General features: G+C 43.4%; 1 protein-coding gene across 1 annotated transcript; it reads left to right on the top strand.

Moving 5' to 3' along the window:
- The first annotated feature begins 5,679 nt into the window (after positions 1-5,679).
- Positions 5,680-21,504, top strand: DMRTC2 (DMRT like family C2). The gene is made up of 8 exons (XM_087727003.1): positions 5,680-5,909; positions 8,423-8,592; positions 9,268-9,365; positions 11,569-11,740; positions 12,266-12,383; positions 14,727-14,802; positions 17,711-18,698; positions 20,875-21,504. Exons 1-8 carry the CDS (start codon positions 5,680-5,682, stop codon positions 21,042-21,044), a joined length of 2,022 nt encoding a protein of 673 aa, XP_087583129.1. The 3' UTR covers positions 21,045-21,504.
- Positions 21,505-22,092: the final 588 nt, after the last annotated feature.

Raw genomic sequence — 22,092 nt, 5'->3', positions numbered from 1 at the left:
AGGCATGTTTTATCTAAGACTATCATTACAATAGATAATCATGAAAACTGCCCAGTTTATCACGGGGCTCCAGCTCCCAGTCCTGGATGACATCTTTGCATCTCCCTGTTTGAGGAAGTTGCATAAGAGACTCTTCCCATCCTGTTTACAATCTTTTTAGACTGTTGCCTTCTGGCACAAGATACAGAACAATTAAAACTTGGACCACACGCTAGAATTGTATTTGCCAAAAATTGGAAAAAAACGAGAAAGTACCATCACAGGAGAAAACTATTTGGAAAATAATGGAATGTGCCGAAATGAGTAAGCTTACATTTGAAATTAGAGAACGAGAGGATGAGCAATACTATAAAGTATGGGACTTGTTTTATCAATAGTTAGATAAAAAAAACCTGGGAATGAAACTGTTTATTTATGTAGTAATAGTTTGGTTTTTTCTTGTTATGATATAGTGTACTATTCACATGATATATAAAGGACAATAATGATCTTCATGTATAAGTGTGGGATGATTTGAATACTTTTGGTATAATTGTATGTAGTGACCATTTTATATTAGAAAGACCTTGGTATGTTAAACGGATTAATGATGATGTAATGAACAATTGAGATATATATGAATTGAAATACTTACCCCACTATATGGATTAATAATTAATAATGGAAAATTATTCTTGGAACTCTGGATGATTGGTGACATTATGGTCAATTGAAAATATGAATGTATATTATAAACGAATGGAAATTCTTTGTTTTAATATTCGCTTTTACTCCTTAGAGATAGGTGATACTATAATACTTTAAAGATTCATTGTTATTTGATAGATAATTATGAATTTAACCAAACAAGGATTGTTACAAATGAAAGAATATTAATGGTAATCTGAACACATAATGCTCAATGACAGCAAAATATCCAGTTATGTTTAATGTAAACCAGTGATATTAATCCTAAGCTTAAGAATTGATGCACAAAAACTTGTAACCAAACGACATGCCTGATGAAATGGAGGAAAGTTGTTCTTTGTTCTTCTCTTGCTTTGTTTTGTATGTGTTGTTTTGTTTAAAAAGAATAAAAATATATTTTAAAAAAAAACTTGGACCACACGTCTTCTGTATAGCTTTTATCCCAGAGCTATAATTGCACTCAACAATGAACTAAAGGGCCACCATCAGCGAGCTATTGGACAGCACTACTTGATCTGTTATGTGAATGTTTGGGTGGTTTAGGGGCCGGGATTTTTTTGGTGGGTGGGAGTGTATTTGGGGATTGTTGTCTGTGTTGGGCCTGGTCTCTGGGTGTTATGTGAATTTCGTTGTATCTGTAAACAGTGCATATACGTACAATGACAATAGAGTAAAGTAAGTAAGTAAATATAGTTTTTTTTTCATGCACAACTTGAAGCTAGCAATAGCAATAGCAGTTAGACTTATATACTGCTTCATAGAGGAGTTATGAAAGCCCTCTCTAAGCGGTTTACAGAGTCAGCATATTGCCCCCAACAACAATCCGGGTCCTCATTTTACCCACCTCGGAAGGATGGAAGGCTGAGTCAACCCTGAGCCGGTGAGATTTGAACAGCCGAACTGCAGAACTGCAGTCAGCTGAAGTAAGCTGCTGGGAGGGTTGGAGGGAGGGGATTCACAAGGTGTTAAACATGGCCAGTCGTGCCTCCAACTGCAATTGGCAGTTGGGGTGATGTCAGGAGTAGGGTAATATAAATACCCACAAATGCCTCCCGCTCGGGAAATGAATGCCTGCATACTGGTGACTCAGTAGTCTAGAGGTTTCCCAGCTCAGCTGAAAGGAACCAGGTTGATTCATAGCAGCAACAGAAAACATAACTCTCTTGGGAGCTCTGCAGCGAGATTATCTGAGCATGTTCTATTTCTTATTTATATTCTAGCAAAAAGAGCTTTTGGGGCAAACCCAATCCAAACCCAACCAATTTTATTTTCTTGGGCTCCAAGATCACCGCAGATGGGGACTGCAGCCAAAAAGGTAAAAGACGCTTGCTCCTGGGAACAGAGAATGAGGTGGCGACAGAGAATGAGGTGACTGGATGGAGTCACCGAAGCAATAGGCGTGAGCTTAAATGGACTCAGTTAAACTTTTAAATGCACAAAATAACAAAAGAGGAAAGAAGACATACTATATGTTACAGCTATCAACCAACCTCATTCTTGGGAGTCAAAAATGGCTTTTTTGCAACGAAAACAACTAATAGCTGAATTCATTACAGATAGCAGTTCTCGAATTATGACAATTGAGCCCAAAACTGACCCCCCCCCCTTAATAAATTTTTGAGTAGGCAAGGTAAATGCAAAGATCAAGTTATTAGTTCCCTGCCCAACTTGGGGTACCATCAAGGTTTTCTAGGGTCCCTCAACGTTAATTTTAAGAGAGGTGGACTTTAACTCCCAGAATTCCCAACCCAGAATGCTGCCTGGAGAATTCTGGGAGTTGAAGTCCACCCATCTAAAAGGTTTGCCAAACTTGAGAAACACTTCCAAAAGTTTATATACATATGGCAGCTCTAGCGTAACCTGCATTTTTCCAATACGCCATTCTTGATTAATTACAACCTGGATTACTTAATTGCGTGTATCTAAACCCACTGTGTTTAGAATTCAGTTAAAGTAGGACATAAAGTGAGATTTGGACATTAAGTGTGAAACCTACTGGGTCAGGCTGGACAGCCTCTTGGGGCGCCTTTACTTCTATATTAAAAAGCCACATAGGCAGAGTTGCAGCTTGCAAAAGAACAGGAAGCAAGGGCCTAACCCCAGAGTTCAATAGTCTTACAAGACCACAAGGGTCAGCTAAAGTTCGCTTAGAGACGCCTACTCAGTACCTATGACAAAAGGAGAAGTAAGACCTCCATCTCCTTATAAGGTTTTCTCCTCAAGGAAACCACTAAGAAATGAATTAAGTGTTTCTGTGTTACGCTGCCTTTGAGAATGTATAAGAACGTGTGCTTTGATGATGAAGGTTGTTCAGAATTTGCAATGCTAGCTATTTCGCTAACTTTCTGAACCTGGTTGCCAAATAAACTTTTCCTGTATCCTGAGAAGTCTAAAGCCTGTCATTTTCTGCAACACAGTGGCATTGTTTGTGCAAAACACACATCATACATAGTATCATGCATAATACAGGCTATAATATATAAAGGAGCAGTGTGTATGTGTGTGTGTGCACGTGCGCACATGCATGCATGTGTGTGTAGCTCCTTTATATATTATAGCCTATGTTAGGCATGATAGAGAGATGAGAGATGGATAGATAGATGAGAGATAGATGATGGATGGATGGATGTGTTGCAGAAAATGACAGGCTTAGACTTCTCAGGATACAGGAAAAGTTTATCTGGCAGCCAGGTTCAGAAAGCTAGCCCATGGCTAGCATTGCAAGTTTTGAACAACCTTCATTATCGAAGCACGCATTCTTATACATTCCCAAAAGCATTGCAACACGGAAATACTTCACGCATTTCTTAGTGGTTACCTTGAGGAGAAAACCTTATGAGATGGGGACTTACTTCTCCTTTTGTTTATGGAGTACGCGTCGTTAACGAACTTTAATTGAACCTTGGACTTCTGACATCTTGTGGTTAGGCACTGGCTTCCTGTTCTTTTGCAAGCTGCAATTCTGCCTATGTGGCTTTAATATATAAGTAAAGGGCTCTAAGAGGCTGTCCAGCCTGACCCAGTAGGTTTCACACTTAATGTCCAAATCTCACTTTACGTCTGCTTTAGATGGATTAATGGATGGATGGATGGATGGATGGATGGATGGATGGATGGATGGATGGATGGATGGATAGATAGATGAGATAGATGAGATAGATGATAGATAGATAGATAGATAGATAGATGGATGGATGGATGGATGGATGGATGGATGGATGGGTGGGTGGGTGGGTGGGATGGGTGGGATGGATGGATGGATGGATGGATGGATGGATGGATAGATAGATAGATAGGTAGATAGATAGATAGATAGATAGATAGATAGATAGATAGATGATATAGATAGATAGATAGATAGATAGATAGATAGATAGATAGATAGATAGATAGATAGATAGATAGATAGATAGATAGATAGATAGATAGATAGATAGAATTATGCTTCTAAGAAAACTTTTTATTGCCTTATATAAAAGAGGTGATACCCCCCTCTTTGGATTCTCTTTGACGCTCCTTCCCCCCTATGATGTTGCAATGGTTCGGCCCAACTGTTTATCTCTCTCTCTCTCTCCCTCTTTCCCAAATATCTGGGCGGCCCCTCTCCTCTCCCCCCCCCCCCCGCCGCCGCGGCGCGAGCCCCTCTCTATTGGCTTTTTGTATTCCCCGGCCTTGAAAAAGCGACAGTTTAAGTGCCCGATCAAAAAACAAGGCAAATCAGGAGGATTCTGATTGGGCGCTGGGGTGGAGGGAAAATCACAGGCCGCCGTTGATTGGCTCGCCTCGCCAGGGGAGGCCGCTAGGAAAGCTGCGATTGGCCGCTTGGCGGCGAGCTGTTGCAAGGGACCGTTTTAAGGGGGGGGCAGTGGGGGGGTAGAGAGGTTTCAGGAATGCAGATTTAATTCTTGGGTAAATAATTAAAGCGCTCTTGTCTCGGCGCTCCCCGCCTGAATAACCCCTTATGATGCACTATTTGAGTGGCACCTTACTGCCTAGTCCCGGGGAGTGACTTCCATCAGAGAGATCGATTGGGTTGCCTCACACAACTATCCAGGTTGAGGTCGATCCGTTTAAATCTCTTCTTCCTCCTCCTCCTCCTCTTCCTCCTGATTGAAAAGTTTAAAAGAATCCCTTTTTTTAAAAAAAAGACGGTTGCCTTAAAAAAAAAAAACACCCTGCAAATCTATTTTTTCCTAGCCAAAAATTTGGGGGTACCTGGGCACCTTGGGGTGCAGTTGCATCCTTGCTTATTGTGGGATCCTGATTCCCACCTGGGGCTCTTCCCATGGTGTGAAACTGTGTGAAGCCTTTGGGGGGGGGTGTCTCTGGTTTTGATCTCCCGTGAGACCTGCAGCCTTTGCAAACCATGGTTTATTAACGCTTCAGGATAGGGGAAGCCAGCCAGCCAACAATCCAGGATTAAACAAACTGTGGCTTAGGTCAAGCCGTGATTGCAATCTGAACGACCTGAGGTCCTTTTAGAAGATGCCACATGCTTAAGATTGCCAGCTGGGGTCCAGTCTGCACCCTTTGTCAAACTTTTATTGTCCCGGGAGTTTGTTTATTTCATTTGATTTCATTGATTATAGCTGCCCCTAACTTTGATGGACTCGTCCAATTCCAGCACGATCATTTCCGTCATATCAAAAACAACTCTTGGGGTGTCCATGAATCTTGCAAATAGGAAACATCCCCAAGCAATTCATGCTGGCAATCAACAGGCCAGGCTTTCCCATAAATATCCCCCTTTTTTGCAGAAGAGATTCTAGTGTCATTCCTGACCTCCATTGTTATCTTTATGGCTTCAAGCCAACATTTCGCTTATTTAGAAAAGAATTTTCTGCAAAATTCTCACTTTAAAAAATGCTCTCATTTATTTTCCTGTACATGCTATTTCCTAAATCATAGCCGATTAACTCTGTGTTTGGATCCACTCTGACTGAGCAAGGCCCTGTGTGTTTATTTCCTCTCTCTCTTTCAGGTTCACACATTATGGGGGACAATGAGGATCTGGATGCTGCCGGCGCCTCAAATGTTCAGAGCAGCCTTTCAGACTCCTCCGTGGAGAACGGTGCCACGCAAGATGACTACCTTCTTCCCACCACGGCGCGCTCTCCAACCTGCGCCCGCTGCCGCAATCATGGCCTCAGGGTGCCATTGAAAGGCCACAAGAACTGTTGCCAGTTCATGGACTGCCAGTGCGACAAATGCGCCCTTATTCTGTAAGCTACGAGGGGGGAACATGGTGTACATGAAATGCCGGGCTTTGCTGTTCTTGGGAGATGCGCTGCGGCTGATGGCATCGTCGGATGGGCCTAAGTGGGAAGCGTAAATAAAAACTGAATTGCTCTTTGCAGGGATTTGGTAGCTTGGAGACATGTTCAGGAGGAGAATGACTGCTTTTCTTTCCAAATAACAGTGGGTTCTGGTTGAATTTAACAGCTTCTCGACCAGTAACTTGCTCTGAAAATGAAAAACAGCCTTGGAAGTGTACAGTTTTAATGGGAGACACATGACTATAGGCTAGCATCTTTTTTTATATATATAAAGTTTTTTATTTTTTCATTTTCATAACAAATAACCACATGCAAACTATTACATAGCCAGCATCATATTATATTGTTAAATGTTTACATCAATTTGTCTTACTATCAATTCCCAAAAACAATTATTGGCTCTTCTGCTCTGCATTCAACATATTTATACCCTATCCATCACTTTCTTCTCCTTCTCTCCTTATCCTCCCTACCTCCTTTCTTCCCTCTGTCGTCCTTCTCTTCTCTACTTCCCCTTCCTCTCTCCTTCTTCTCTCTCCCCTTTCCACTCCTTCTTTCTCTACTACTCTCCCCCCTGCTCTCTCTCCTATCCCTCTCTTCTTCCCTTACCTCTCTCCTCTACTTCGCATTCTTTCTCTCATTTATTTGGTATATTTCAGCTCTTAGCAAGCTCCATTTTATGTTGATGGTATTTATAATTCTTTTTCAATATATATATTTAATTTTAACATATATCTTCCTCCTTTTTTAAAAAGAAAAAAAAAACCAAATATAATAGGCTAGCATCTTAAAAGCATTTTTTAAAGCAGGGATAGACACAAGATGGCCCTCTAGATTGTGTTAAATTACAAGTGCTGTTTGCTTTTGCCAAGGGAAGATAGCAGTAGCATATAGATTTATATACTGCTTCACAGTGTTTTACAGCATGCTCTGAGCGGTTTACAGAGTCAGCATATTGCCCCCAACAACCTGGGTCCTCATTTTACCGACCTGGGAAGAATGAAAGGCTAAATCACAATCTTGACAGGTTCAAACTGCTGGCAATGGGCAGAATTTGCCTGCATTACTGCATTCTAACAACTGAGCCATCATTTGAACAACATGAGGGGACATTGCAGGTAGTCCTCGACTTACAGCCCCAATTGAGCCCACCATGTCAGTTGCTAAGTGAGTTCGGCCCCATTTTACGACTTTCCTCGCCACAGTTGTAAAGTGAATCACGCCATGGTTGTTAAGGGAATTGGGCTTCTCTGTTGACTTTACTTGTCAGAAAGTTGCAAAAGGCGATCACGTGATCCCGGGAAAAGTTGCAGCCATCATAAATACGAGCCGGTTGCCAAGGGTTCAAATTTTGATCATGTGACCCTGGGGATGCTGCAACGGTCGTGTCAGTCATCCATCACTGTTTTCAGGATCAATGTAACTTCAAATGGGCTCTAAATGAATGGCTGTAAGTCGAGAACTACCTGTGTTAATTACACATCCCTTGTAGAGCCCAAAGCAGATCCATGAAGCTACTCCTAGGTTACAAGCCTCTGTAGCCCCATTGGGTTAATTGACAGCCAAACATGAGAGGGAAGTGAAATTGTGGAAGTACAGAAATGTACTTAGTACCCGATTTACAATCAATCCTGTTCTCTAAGCATTGAAGTTAATTATAAATCGAGGCAATAAAGTCCAATTGAACTGCTTGATTGAGCTTGGAGACAATCAGGCCATTCTTGTGCAGTCAACGGGGAAGGATTATTAGAATAATAGTGCAAACAATGCTTTGTGATGGTTTCTCTTTACTTCTTCTGTTATTTGAGTGTAATATAGCTATATCTATCTATTTATCTCTATCTCTAGCTATCTTTATAAAATACCACTTTATAAAATACCACTTTATAAAGCCTTGGTAAGGCCACACTTGGAATATTGTATTCAGTTTTGGTCGCCACGATGTAGAAAAGATGTGGAGACTCTAGAAAGAGTGCAGAGAAGAGCAACAAAGATTATTAGGGCACTGGAGACTAAAACATATGAGAAACGGTTGCAGGAACTGGGTATGTCTAGTTTAATAGAAAGAAGGACTAGGGGAGACATGATAGCAGTGTTCCAATATCTCCGGGTTTGCCACAAAGAAGAGGGAGTCAAACTATTCTCCAAAGCACCTGAGGGCAGGACAAGAAGCAGTGGGTGGGAACTAATCAAGGAGAGAAGCAACTTAGAACTGAGGAGAAATTTCCTGACAGTGAGAACAATTAATCAGTGGAACAGAAGTTGTCTCCAGAAGTTGTGAATGCCCCAACACTGGAAGTCTTTAAAAATATGTTGGATAGCCATTTGTCTGGAACGGTATAGGGCTTCCTGCCTAGGCAGGGGGTTGGACTAGAAGACCTCCAAGGTCCCTTCCAACTCAGCTATTGTATTGTATTGTATCTATCTGTCTGTCTGTCTATCTATTGGGTTTTCTCTAGGCAAAGACGCCGGGTCATGGCCGCCCAAGTGGCTCTTCGTAGACAACAGGAGCTGGAGCTGAAACGGCAATTTCCCAGTGGTTTGCTACAGCTTCAGGACAGTGGGCCAACAAACTTCCTCCCCTTGGCCAAACCGCTGAAAGCGATTAAACCATGCAGGGGAGGGACAGGTAAAACCATTTCTAGCATGATAGGATACCCCCCCCCCCAAAAAAAAAAGGTTGCAATGGCTTAGCAATGAGTAGATGATCTAGATCAGGGGTGTCAAACACAAGACCAGGGGGCAGGATCCAGTCTATGAAGTGCTTAGATCTGGCCTGCAGGGCTGCCCTGGAAACAGTGAAGGACCAGCCGGCCAGCAGTGCCTCTGCCAATTTTCACTGGCAGAGGGTTGCAGGAAGCCGTCATAGCAGAAAACAGAGCTTGGGAGTCTCTTTTCACTGGGCTGCCACAGGCACCCCCAGCATAAGTGACGTCTAGCTGGCCACACCCATCCTGACCACACCCATCCTGACCACACCCATCCTGCCCCCTTGAGGTCAAACAACCCTGATGCAGCCCTCAATGAAATCGAGTTTGACACCCCTGATCTAGATATTAGAACAAGTGTTTCTTGGTCTCAGCCACTTTAAGATGTGTGGACTTCAACTCCCAGAATTCCCCCGGCTGGGGAATTCTGGGAGTAGAAGTCCACATATCTTAAGAGTGACTGAGACAGAGAAACACTGATCTAAGAAGATGTGACGCATCACTACTGAGGACCTTGGTGTGGTTCAGCCTGGCAATCTTGACCATTGGCCCAACAATAACTCACCCTGGACCCCTTCTCCCCTTTGGCTGGCTAGACAAGAAAGAAAACGAAGAACCGTTGAACGAGTCTGAAGATGGACTCCGGGGAACACCAGGGCTCCTGCGAAGACAAAGGCGGAGAACTGCAAGAAAGGTGAGAAAAGGAGTCCTTATTGATGAAGTCATTTTAACAGCAGATTCCACGTAGCTCAGCCTCACCTCTCATACTTCCCCCCAAATAAGATTCCTTTTAAAAAGTTCACAAATCCACAAAAAAGGAAACAAAAAAAAAGGAACGCTATTTATTCTATGACCAGTATAGTACAGATAATCCTCAACAACAGATCATTAGTGACTGTTTGAGATTACAACGTCACTGAAAAAAGTGACTTATGACCGTTTTTCACACTTAACCACTGTTGCAGCATCCCCATAGTGACATGATCAAACTTCAGACACTTGACCACTGGCTCATATTTATAGCAATAGCAATAGCAGTTAGACTTATATACCGCTTCATAGGGCTTTCAGCCCTCTCTAAGCGGTTTACAGAGTCAGCATATTGACCCCAACAACAATCCGGGATGGAAGGCTGAGTCAACCCTGAGCCGATGAGATTTGAACAGCCGAACTGCAGAACTGCAGTCAGCTGAAGTAGCCTGCAGTGCTGCATTTAACCACTGCACCACCTCGGTTGACGCAGTGTCTCAGGGGTCATGTGATCCCTTTTTGTGACCGGACAGTCAAAATCAATGGGGAAGTCAGGTCCATTTAACAGCCTCGTTACTAACTTAACAACTGCAGTGATTCACTTAACAACTGTGGTAAGAAAAGTCATAAAATGAGGCAAAATTCACCTGACAAATGACTCTCTTAATAACAGAAACATTGGCCTCAATTGTGGTCGTAAGTTGAGGATTTTTACGTGGAAACTTCATATTTGTAGGAAATACATTATATATCCATATTGTGTGTGAACAGAGTTGGTTCTGGGCATCATTCATGTTAATCCAATTTGCAATAACATTATTAGTCATCTCTCTCATATTTATCAGATTTAAGTAATCATTATATTGTTCAAACATAAATTAACATAATTGCCTAACTCCTCATCTTTTTCTCTGTCTTCATCTAAACATTTCTCTATTATATATGAACAAATTTGATTACGTATCATTCATATTGATCCAATTCATGCTAACATCGTTAATAATCTCTATCGCATTTATCTAATTTATATAATCCTCGTTATATTATTTAAACATACATAAAAGGAGAATGCCTAACGTCATCTCTTCTCCTCTTTTGTGCTTGAATTCTTATCCCCTTTTTCATATTCTTCCAATTCACAATAACAGTATTAGTAATCTCTATCACATTTATCAAATTTAGGTAATCCTCATTATATTGTTCAAACATACATAAACAAAAAATGCCTAACTTCTCATCTTTGTCTCTATCTTCATCTCTATATGTCTTGTTCAATCTAAACATTTCTCTATTATATATGAACCAATTTAATTGTCATATTATTTAAACGTGCATTTTAAAAAATGCCTAACATCTGTGAACTTCTAATCTTTCTATTATTTTTATTATTTTTATAATCCTCATTATATTGTTCAAACATACATAGTATTGTAGAGTCTTTGTCATTGTACGAAATAAATGCAACGAAATTGGTTACATAAATACATAAACAAGAAATGCCTATTTTTGTATTTTAGCCATAGCAATAGCAGTTAGACTTATATACCGCTTCATAGGGCTTTCAGCCCTCTCTAAGCGGTTTACAGAGTCAGCATATCGCCCCCACAGTCTGGTTCCTCATTTCACCCACCTCGGAAGGATGGAAGGCTGAGTCAACCCTGAGCCGGTGAGATTAGAACCGCTGAACTGCAGATAACAGTCAGCTGAAGTGGCCTGCAGTGCTGCACCCTAACCACTGCGCCACCTTGTAGGGAAAAAATTTACTTTCAATATTTTATCAGCAATCACCATGCAGCCATTAGTTCTGACAAACGAAAACAGGATTTCCTAATTGGCAATGCTTTCTTTCTGTGTTCCTAAGAGCCTAAGACAAATACCTCTGTAATGAATAGTCTACATACAATAGTGATTTTCCAAGGATAACTCATTAACATGCTTTTTGGCTCTAAGTAAGCTTCCCTAAAATTAAAAAACAAACAAACATAAAGAATTATTTTTAAAAATTACATCATTTCCTGCAAATAAATTAGACCCTGGGGTGGGGAGGAGAAATTCATTGACACCACAGAATAACGTGTAAGATATTTAGCAGTGTAGTATTTACAGTATGTTTCTTCTACTAAATTATGTTATACATTGTCCTTCAGGAAAATTCCTGGTTACCTCTGTCTCCTTGTTCAAAAGTCACCGAGCTGCCGTGGGGCCTGGGAGGACATCATGGCCCTCCTTCTTGGTTCCCACCTCCCCTTGCAATGCCCCCAAGCTCTTTCTCCCCTTTCCTGCCTCCGGAGCATTCCTTCAATCTTCCGTGTATGGAAGGTAGGTAACCTGTTATTTTAGTCATGAAGCTAACATGAGTGTCCCAACCAGTGGTGACATTCAAAAATTTTTTACTACCGGTTCTTGGTGGGCATGACAGGGGAAGGATACTGCAAAATCTCCATTCCCTCTCCACTGCAGGGGAAGGATACTGCAAAATCTCCATCGCCTCCCCACTCCTGGGGGAAGGATACTGTAAAATCCCCATTCCCTCTCCACTGCAGAGGCCAGCCAGAGGTGGTATTTGCTGGTTCTCCGAACTACTCAAAATTTCTGCTACCGGTTCTCCAGATCCGGTCAGAACCTGTTGAATTTCACCCCTGGTCCCAACCTTTTGGCTTGCCTGGGCTGTATGGAATGAAGAAGAATTATCTTGGGCTGCATATACAATATATAATCATGTTTATAAATCACATAATAAAAAGCTTACAATATTTTTATACGGCAAGCCTCTTATTGGCTTTCCTACTCAGGCTTGGCAACAGCCACAGCCAAAGAAAGTTGTCTTTCTTTTTTCCCCTGCAGGTTGCCATGGAAATGAAGCTTTATACACACCAGAGAGTTACCTGCCTGCTCCAGGGCAAATGTTTCATCCGGTGCCTGGTGTCCCCTGGTGCTTACCTCCACCTGCTGACCTATCCAGGTAGACTGGGCTTGTGAAGGAAAGCAAAATATACCTGTCGCAGGAGAAATGCCTAGGGAGATTTTCAGCCATCCAGGTCATGGTTGTCCCAAAGGTGCTTTTTCAAAAGGCAACTTGGACTTCCGGCTTTTTCTTTGAAGACGTTGGCTTCTCATTCAAGAAACTTCTTCAGTCAGAGCTAAAGTTAGAGCTGAAGAAATCTCTTGTATGAGAAGGAAAACGTCTTCAAAGAAAAAAACAGGTTGCCTCTTGAAAAAGAACCTTTGGGACTGTCCAGGATAACTGTTGCAAGATCCAATGCAAGTTGGTCATTGGGACCAGAAGTTTATTCTTCCAAGCTTTTGGACTTGTCCTGAAAACCATTGTGGCCTTTAGGCCGCTGGCCCCTCCAGTAGTCAAATAAGAGGAGGAGGAAGGAGGCGTGGGAGTCAGGGTCAGCATTGAGGCAACCTGAGATCTCCGAGAGGGAAAAGGGAATGGAGCTGTCAGGGAGAGAGAGAGAGGCAGGCAGAGCCTCAGATGGCGGTCAGCCCTCAGATGGAGAGTCAACACCCCCCCAGGTCTGGAGATGACTGATGAGGAAGAGGAGGAACAGATGGGTCCAGTGCCTGACACATGGATGCGCAGAAGGCAGAGGAGAGGAGAGCAGTGGAAATCCATGGGCCGGTCCTTGGGACGGAAGAGCCACCGCTGCTAGCGAAGCCCCACCCTAACTCTGGGGATAGAAGGCCGGGGGTGGAGATGAATGCATGTGGCAGACAACTATTCATCTCGCGGCCAGTCTCTTTCTCCCCAAAGTGACACCTTTTGTAGAGAGAGAAGATCCCTGAGGATAGGCTCCAGCACGAGTCCGAAAGCTCAGAAGAATCAACCTCTGGTCCCAGTGACCGATTCAGATTGGAACCCGCCACAGTGGTCTTTTTCAGCATTTCCGTGCAGAGAAAATTGGGCAGACACTTCAGAGGCTGATCCTGGGTGTTTTCAGAAATGCCAAGCAGAGTCCAATCTGATTATTATTTGGACGGGAGGAAATCCATCAGGGAATCCCAAGACTGTGAACAAGATTGGAAAGCTGAAAAGTACCTTCGCAAATATCAAGCTGGATTGAGCCCTAAATCCACGGGATGAAAGATGGGCCCTGAATCCTGACCTTGCAGGCTTTCTGGAAAGGCATTTCAGGCCTGGCTTTTTTCCTGGCACTTGGGTCAGGACGAGTAGAGCTCCCAGTTGGAGTTTTTTAATCCTGATTGCGATTTAATAGTGGCGGTTTATTTATTAGCCGATTGTTTCGTCCTGATTGCCATTTAATTGTTTTCGTTTGCCTTTAATGGGGCGTGTTATTTTTCTTCTGTGTTTTAGTTTAATTATTTTTTTGCATGCCACCCAGAGTTGCGTTTGAGTTGGGCAGCCATGAAAACGTTCTAAATAAATTAACAATAAAACTCAACAGGAGTCAAGATTATCTTGAGGGAGAAATGAAGTGAATTGGTTTATAGGAATATATTTACAAGAAGCCATTTAAGCTATGCCAGTTGGGTGAACTATGGGAAGTTTTAAATACTGGATTCCTGCAGTTTTGAGAAAGAAGGTTTTTTAATGAAAAGAGTGATAAAAAGAAATTCTGGCAGAATTATTTAAAACAATACCCAACCCTGATTCTTCATTCCATGTGAACCAGGTGAAACAATATAATTATAGGGGCTACACTAGAGCCTAGATACAAATAAACACACATTAAAAACAAGCTAGGTTTTATTATAGAAATGTGTGAAATAATGCAGAGAAAATTAACACTTTTTAAAGTACCAAGTTATGTTGGTAAAGAAAATGCTCAAACTAGTTAGCTAGTTGGAACTAGTTGGTTCTAGTTGGCTGGAACTCTTCCACTAGAAGAATGTAGTGGGAGCATGCAGTCAAAATCATGAACCAGATACAAGAGACAGAATGGATTCATTGGATAAACAGAAAACAAAACTGTTGGAATAATGATTTTGCCAACAGTCTTTAAGATCTGTCTAAGGCTAAACCCCATGTCCTGGGAGGAAAAAATACTTCAGTGAACAAAATAGCCAACTTAAAGTCAGTATCTTGTATTTTCTGATGTGGTATCTTTTATTTTCTGATCTGAGTACAGGGACAGATGTCTATACTGACAAACATTTACTCCAAACAGCAAGCTGTGGGTGTATATGTAAGGAGAACTTGGAAGAATGACAGCTGTAGTAGTCTCTTCCCCCTCAACACTTTGTGTTTTAGTAAGGACAGAAGGCAAGTGGGAGACCAGCTGCCACCAAAGAATGTTACAAACAGACCACTTTCTCTCTCACTTTCTCTTTTTTCCAGCCGCATGGCCCTGAACCCCATCAGTGGCAACATGGATTTGAGCCGACGTTCCAAGGCCCCGTCTCTGGGAGGTCAGGTATTTTATTTTATCCGTGTTTACCCATGAACTGGAGTTATTCTGTTTCCTCTCCTCAGAAGGAACCAACCGGAGGGAAGTTGCGATGAAACGGTGAAAGAGACGCACGGAATTATTTCATCTGTGGGTCTCATAAGGGGACAGGCTCATAAACAGATTCATTTGGTTGGGCCTCTTGATCTCGCCATTTCCAGTTAGTGGCTGATAGGAGTGGGACGCAGTGGCTCAGTGGCTAAGACGCTGAGCTTGTCGATCAGAAGGTCGGCAGTTCGGCTGTTCGAATCCCTAGTACCGCCTAACTGAGTGAGCTCCCGTTACTTGTCCCAGATTCTGCCAACCTAGCAGTTCGAAAGCATATAAAAATGCAAGTAGATAAATAGGGACCCCCTTTGGTGGGAAGGGAACAGCATTCTGTGAGCCTTCGATGTTTAGTCATGCTGGCCACATGACCACGGAGACGTCTTCGGACAGCGCTGGCTCTTCAGCTTTGAAACAGAGATGAGCACAGCCCCCTAGAGTCAGGAACGACTTGCACAGATGTGTGAGGGGAACCTTTACCTTTAGGAGTGGGATGCAAGTAATCCTCAACTTGCAACCGCTGGATAAAAAGGGACTTACAACCGGTCCCTCATTGTTATGACCATCTCAGTGTCCCATGGTCACATGACAGATTCAGGCACATGGCAACCCCCATGTATTTATTGCAGTTGCAGCATCCTGGGGTTGCATGATTGTCATTGGCGACATTCCCAGTCCCAGTGGTTGTTTTCCACACGCCACGCCAATGGGGAAGCTAGATTCATTTAACGACTGCAGCAAAAAAAATCTATTGGCTGTGACTCACTTAACAACTGCATTGCTTCATTCTTATACATTCATTGTTTCATTTAATAGATTATAATTTAGTATCGTTTCTTATTCCCCTACCTGTGGCAATCACAACTACGTTTCCCCCCCCCCACACACACACCGTATCTCTCTGTTATATATTTAATAGACACCACAATAAAATAAAATTTAAAAAAAAAACACAAAAAGAAAAAAAAAACCATCACATGCAGCATGTCGTTTGGTTACAAGTGTTTTAACATCCACATCCTCGAATAATATTTACCATCTCAAACTTTTCATCTAGTATAACTAAAAACCTCATTTTCATTCTACAATATATATTCAGTTAACATTAGTATTATTTTTTTCCAGAAAATATACTTATGTTCATTATTGTCCTTGTATTTCATACCTTCAAACAGAGAACTTATTCCTTCATTTTTCAACAAAACGTCACTGCATATATATATACCAGTTTTCAATTGTTCCCTTATTAAAATTGTTTATCAGCAGCGAAATATCATTAGAATACGTTCTTAACATGATACATTACATCACCAGACCTTATATTAATTTTTCATTGTATCATTGTTAGATTATTTCACAGCATGGTTATATCATCATTCAACTTCTTCAATTAAAGCATAAGTATATCATTTTTCATTTCCAAGAAGTTGTGGTCTCAAATGTGGTTGCGAGATGGGGACTACCTGTATTGTCATAGAGAAGTGCTACTTTTGAATAGATAAACATATTCCTTCCAAATAGTCCACTGGCTGAATTCAGCCAGCATCCAAGGTTAAGCTAAACTACCCAGGCCCTCTGTGGCATAGGCATTTGCAGGAGGCTCAAATGGCAAAACGCACATTGCAACGTGTGACGCAGCTTTAATCATTGTGGCTAGCCACAGGCACCTCTGGTTTGTGGTTTGCCATGTTGTGGGAAGCTAGTCCCATTTTAACAGATCTTGGGAGCTGGGCCAATCCATTAAGCCATTCATATGGAATATTTGTTTCGGGGCATGGCCGTTTACATAGGCACAGCAATTAAGTTGTTACTGTGGCTGTAGGGTTAAAGTACATTGCAGGAAGCCAGGCATTCTCTGCGGGTTTGCTTCCTGTTCAGCACAGATCCTTGCAAGAATCTGCAGACAATGCAATGATGTACAATAACTTACAGAACGCACGGATTGAGCAAAATGAATAAAACAGAATGCCTAGCCGGGGGATAAGGCAGCCTAAAAGTTATCCATAAAAGGATTAATGAAAACAAACAATTTTGCTCTTTGTCACCGGCAGGTGGTCAAATGACTAATTTCTGGGACAGTGTTTCCGCATCGGGTACTTACATAAGCAAGCCACATGTCATCTTTATTCCACTTGAATTGAAAGTTCTATAAAAGAAGAACCCAGATCACCTGCCACCTCCTAAGCCAGCCTTGGGCTTGATCGAAACTAAAGCTAGAAAAAGCCCAGGGCCTTGTATATTTTGCCAGAACATCTGGCTCTGTTATCTTAGGATGAGTTAGGAGAGGCTATGTTTATCCTGCCCTCGTAGGGTTTCCTCATTGGCTGGAAAAACAGATTGGACAGCCACTTATCCGGAATGGTATGGACAAGGGTGAAATGCTCTGAAGTCTGCTACAGCTTAGCTTCTTGCACATGCGTACCAACACAGCTGATCAACGGAGCTACCGTTTCGGGTGAACCAGTAGTTCCGGCAGCTGTGCTGCAGCTTGATTTCTAATCGCGCAGCACAGCTGATCGTTGCACAGCTGATTGTCAGAGCTACTGGTTCACCCCAACCGGTAGTAAAAAAAATGCTACCGGACGATCAGCTGTGTGATGATCAGCTGATCGTTGCACAGCTGATCGTTGGAACTACTGGTTCGGGTGAGCCAGTCCAAACCGGGAGCATTTCACCCCTGATATGGAAGTCTGCTTCAGCAGCAGGTTGGACTGGAAGACCTCCAAGGCCCCTTCCAACTCTTGTTATCCTGAATTGAAAATAGAATTTGGGTCCTGCTGACGTCTCTTTGTTGATTGTGAGGTTAATTGTCTGTCCTGCTCTCTTTCAGCCCAATTCTTCTGCTCATCTTTCCGTCTGGCCCACCCGAGGTTTTTTCTTCTCGCCCCTTTCTGAACAACAGCTCCAGAAAGAGGCCGCCGAAGCCTTGATGGTGTTAAGAAATGCCCCCCAGTCTAGCCCCATGCTTTCCCCTTCAGGCCTCCTGCCCCCTGCCAACACCATCTCTGCCCTCATGGGGCCCCCGAGCTTCTCCCACCCTATGGAAGCCATTCCTAACCCTGCCATTCCCAGCCCTTTCCAGCCACATCCCTCGTACTTCCTGCCTCCCTATGTTCCTCAGGGTCTCAAGGCCTCTAGGGACATAGCCTTGAAGCGAGCCCACGTACCCCCAGAATCGGTCAGTGCCCACCCCGAACCGGTTCCAGGGCCCTTCTTCTTTCCACTCTTCCATGGTAGCCCTCACCCCCAGCAATACAAAAACGTCCGGCTGTTCTCGGTCGCTCCAACTCGAGGGGCTCAAGTAGCCACCTCTCTCATGGTTTCCAGCATCCAGCCCGTCAAACCAAGCCTCGGTGCGGCGTCCAGTTACAGCCACTATCATTTCGCCCCAAACTTGAGAACTTACCACAGTACCTCGGGCTCCATGCAAAAGACTGTCTGCTTGCCCCAAAGCATGGAGACCGGCTGGATTTCCGAGACCAGCGTTGAAGTCCTTGCTCCCTCTGGCTCCGCTCCTGGCCACCCGCCGCTGATGCCTTTCTGTGTCTCGCCCATGGATGTCTCGGTCACCATGCCCTTCCAAGCAGGCTCCCCCGTTGGGATGGATCTGCACATGCTCCCTCCCGGTTTGTCTCTGCTGAACCCCGGCCCCTGCCTTCTAGCTCATCCCTCCTTCCCAGACCCCATCCTTCTCCCAGGGCAGATGTCTCCGCAGTGCCAACCCCAGCAGTGCCAAGAAGGAAAGTGTTCCAGCAAGAGGCTCAAAGAAGAAGAGCCCGACAACGGCCGTAAGGTGCCTGGCAGCAAGGATGAAAAAGGTTAGACTTCTTCTGCAGGTGCTCAGAAGTTCATTATTTTACATTAGGTTAATGCTGCCGCTACGTGCATTAAGCACATAAAGCAACTCCCATCACCCCACCAGTACGGCAAAGGTTGAGATGGTGAGAAGTGTGGTCCCTAATACCCAGTGGATGTTTTATGTAGTTGCTCAGAAAGCCTACTGCAACGTGCTCTACATGGGGCAGCCCTGAAGAGCATTCGGAGACTTCAGCTTGTCCAGAATGCAGCCGCGCAAGTGATCGTGGGTGCACCTCGGTTCACCCACGTAACACCTATCCTCCGCGAGCTGCACTGGCTGCCTATTGGTCTCCAGATACGCTTCAAGGCGCTAGTCGTCACTTATAAAGCCCTTCATGGTATTGGACCTGGGTACTTGAGAGACCACCTGCTGCCAATCACCTCCACTAGACCGATTAGATCCCACAGATTAGGCCTCCTCCAAATTCCATCCGCCGGCCAGTGTCGACTGGCGACTACCCGGAGGAGAGCCTTCTCTGTGGCTGCTCCGACCCTTTGGAACGAACTCCCCGTGGAGATTCAAACCCTCACCACCCTCCAGGCCTTCCGCAAAGCCGTTAAAACCTGGCTATTCCGACAGGCCTGGGGCTAAAGAGCTGTTGCCCCCGTTTCGAATGGTATGACTGTTGTGTGTTTTTAAATTATGTATTATTATGTTTCATTTTTTATTTTTTGTCTGTACCCCCCCTTCCCTGATTTGATTTGTTAGCCGCCCTGAGTCCCCTTCGGGGGAAAAGGGCAGCATATAAATATAATAAAATGAATGAATGAATGAATGAATGAATGAATGAATGAATGAATGAATGAATGAATGTGGAGCAAGTAGAGAGATCAATAGCCATAGCACTAAGACTTCTATACCGCTTCATAGTGCTTTATAGCCCTCTCTAAGTGGCTCAGGCGCCGAGCTTGTCGATCAGAAAGATCAGCAGTTTGGCAGTTCGAATCCCTAGTGCCGCCTAATGGAGTGAGCTCCCGTGACTTGTCCCAGCTTCTGCCAACCTAGCAATTCAAAAGCACATAAAAATGCAAGTACAAAAATAGGAGCCACCTTTGGTAGGAAGGCAATAGTGTTCCATGTGCCTTCGGCATTGAGTTATGCTGGCCATGTGACTACGGAGACGTCTTTGGACAGCGCTGGCTCTTCGGCTTTGAAACGGAGATGAGCCCCGCCCCCTCGAGTTGGGAATAACTAGCACATATGTGCAGGGGGAACCTTTACCTTTACTTTAAGCAGAATCAGCATCTTGCCCCCAACAATTTTACCAACCTCAGAGTGATGGAAGGCTGAGTCAACCTTGAGCCTGTCAGGTTCGAACTCCTGGCTATGGGCAGAGTTGACCTGCAGTATTGCATTCAAGGCACTGCCTCACCAAAGCTCTTACATTTAAAAACAACCAAGCACCATATGACACTGGTAACCCAGTCAAGGCGGAACAATAATTATCCACACCCAACCCATCATTGATATGAAACTGCATCTCAAACCAAAGCGCAAATGGTTCCTGCAATCAGCCATTTTTCTGGAAATCCATTCATACTCCCGCACCATTCGAATTGGGTTTCTGACAGCTAGTCTTTTGCCAAAATCTATGTCTGGATGGGTGTCCGTGTAATTGTGATATAAGAGGCAATAGTTCAGTGGTGGGTTTCAAAAAAAATTCGAACCTACTCTGTGGGTGTGGCCTCCTTTGTGGGAGTGGCTTGCCAACCATGTGACCTGGTAGGAGTGGCTTGCTGGCCATGTGTTTTCTCTCTCTCTCTCTCTCTCTCTCTCTCCTTCCTTCCTTCCTTTTGTCTGTCCCTTTTTCCTTTTTTTCTTTCATCTCTCACTTTTTCTTTCTTTTTTCTTTTTTTATTTCTTTCTTCCTTTCTTTCTCTCTCTGTATGAGTCTGTGTGTGTGTGAGTGTGTGTATGTGTGTGTGTCAGTGGTGGGTTTCAAAATTTTTTGGAACCTCTTCTGTAGGTGTGGCCTGCTTTCCGGGTCCACTGGTGGAACCTCTTCTAACCGGTTCGGTAGATTTGGCGAACCGGTTCTACCGAACTGGTGCAAACTGGTAGGAACCCACCTCTGCAATAGGAGCTCGACGGCATGTAGTGTCAATGATCTAACAGGCTTCCTCTGTTCTTTTTAGATTCAACCGAAGCAGAGCCCGACCGCCTGGCATCCAAACCAGCACCTAGCCAGTCTGTTCAGCAAGTCTCAGAAAACCCCCAGCAGCCAAGCCACCTCCACCAGGCCAACGGCTCCCCTTCGGTATCTTTGAGCATCGGCCAAATGGGCTCCATCTCCCTGCCCAGTTAGTCTTGTGATTGGGAGTCTTTGAGAAAGAGAGGTGGCTTCTACTTCAGGTTGCAGCCTTAGCTTGTTTTTCATTCTACCTGCAACTGAATTCTTGCAATTGCTGGTACCTTTTATTGCTGTAATGCCCCAAGTCCAGATCCTTTAACACCGCCGATTCCTTTTTAACTAGTTCTGTGCCCCGATGGAAGGCCGAGTTTGTTTTGACTTAAACCATTGTTATAGTTTAGACAACAGGAAGTTTGCTTTTCGTAACCAAGTTTGTTTGCATTCCTTTTTTGAAAAGGGTGTTTCCCATCGTTTTCTCAAATCAGAGAGAGATGATTGATAAGCCAAACCAGGTTTAGGACACGCTGAGAATTTGATCCACTTACGGGATCTTGCACATGATTTGATTCAGGAGAAGAGACGTGCGTTGAATTCGTGGCCCAAAAGTTTGCTGCCAATAAAACGTTGAGAAGTATTGCTGGAGTGTTGACTGTCTTTTATCAAACGGTTGCAGTTTTCAAAGACTTTTAGAATTCGATCATGTTTTACAAAGAATTCTTTAATTGGGGCCATTTAGGTTTTAAACCCAATATCCTTACATTGTGCACTCCAAATATTTTGTTATGTGAAAACTTTCAGCTCCATGTTAAAGGTAGCAGAATTCTGGGAAATGAGAAATTAAGCATATCACTTGGATAAACACCTACAAATACCTTTGAGGATATGAATGATAGCTGTGAATGTATTATTTAAATAATGCATGGCATTGATAAAACCATTTTACATTTAATCATGTATAAACCCTCTTTAGTCACAAATTTATTTAACCTGTCTATGAATTTCTGGTTTTATTTCCATAATCAGATTTCTCTTACTACATCTGTTTCTGCAACATATTGTGCAGCTATCCCATGATAGATTTCCCCCCTTAGCTGGCAAATGTCACCTTCTCATAGGGCTGTGACCCCAATTTAAGTGAGCTGCTATTCCCCCAAAATTGCCTTTAGTGCCGAGCTAGGAACCATCCTTTTTGCTTGAAGATTTGTAGAAAACTGGGACCCTC

This window comes from Thamnophis sirtalis, unplaced genomic scaffold (genome assembly GCF_051295495.1).
Source record: "Thamnophis sirtalis isolate CommonGarterSnake01/CBP01778 unplaced genomic scaffold, rThaSir2_p1.2 scaffold_13, whole genome shotgun sequence".
Lineage (NCBI taxonomy): Eukaryota > Metazoa > Chordata > Lepidosauria > Squamata > Natricidae > Thamnophis > Thamnophis sirtalis.
Note: the sequence above shows the minus strand (reverse complement) of the source record. Positions and strands in the feature narration are given on the sequence as shown.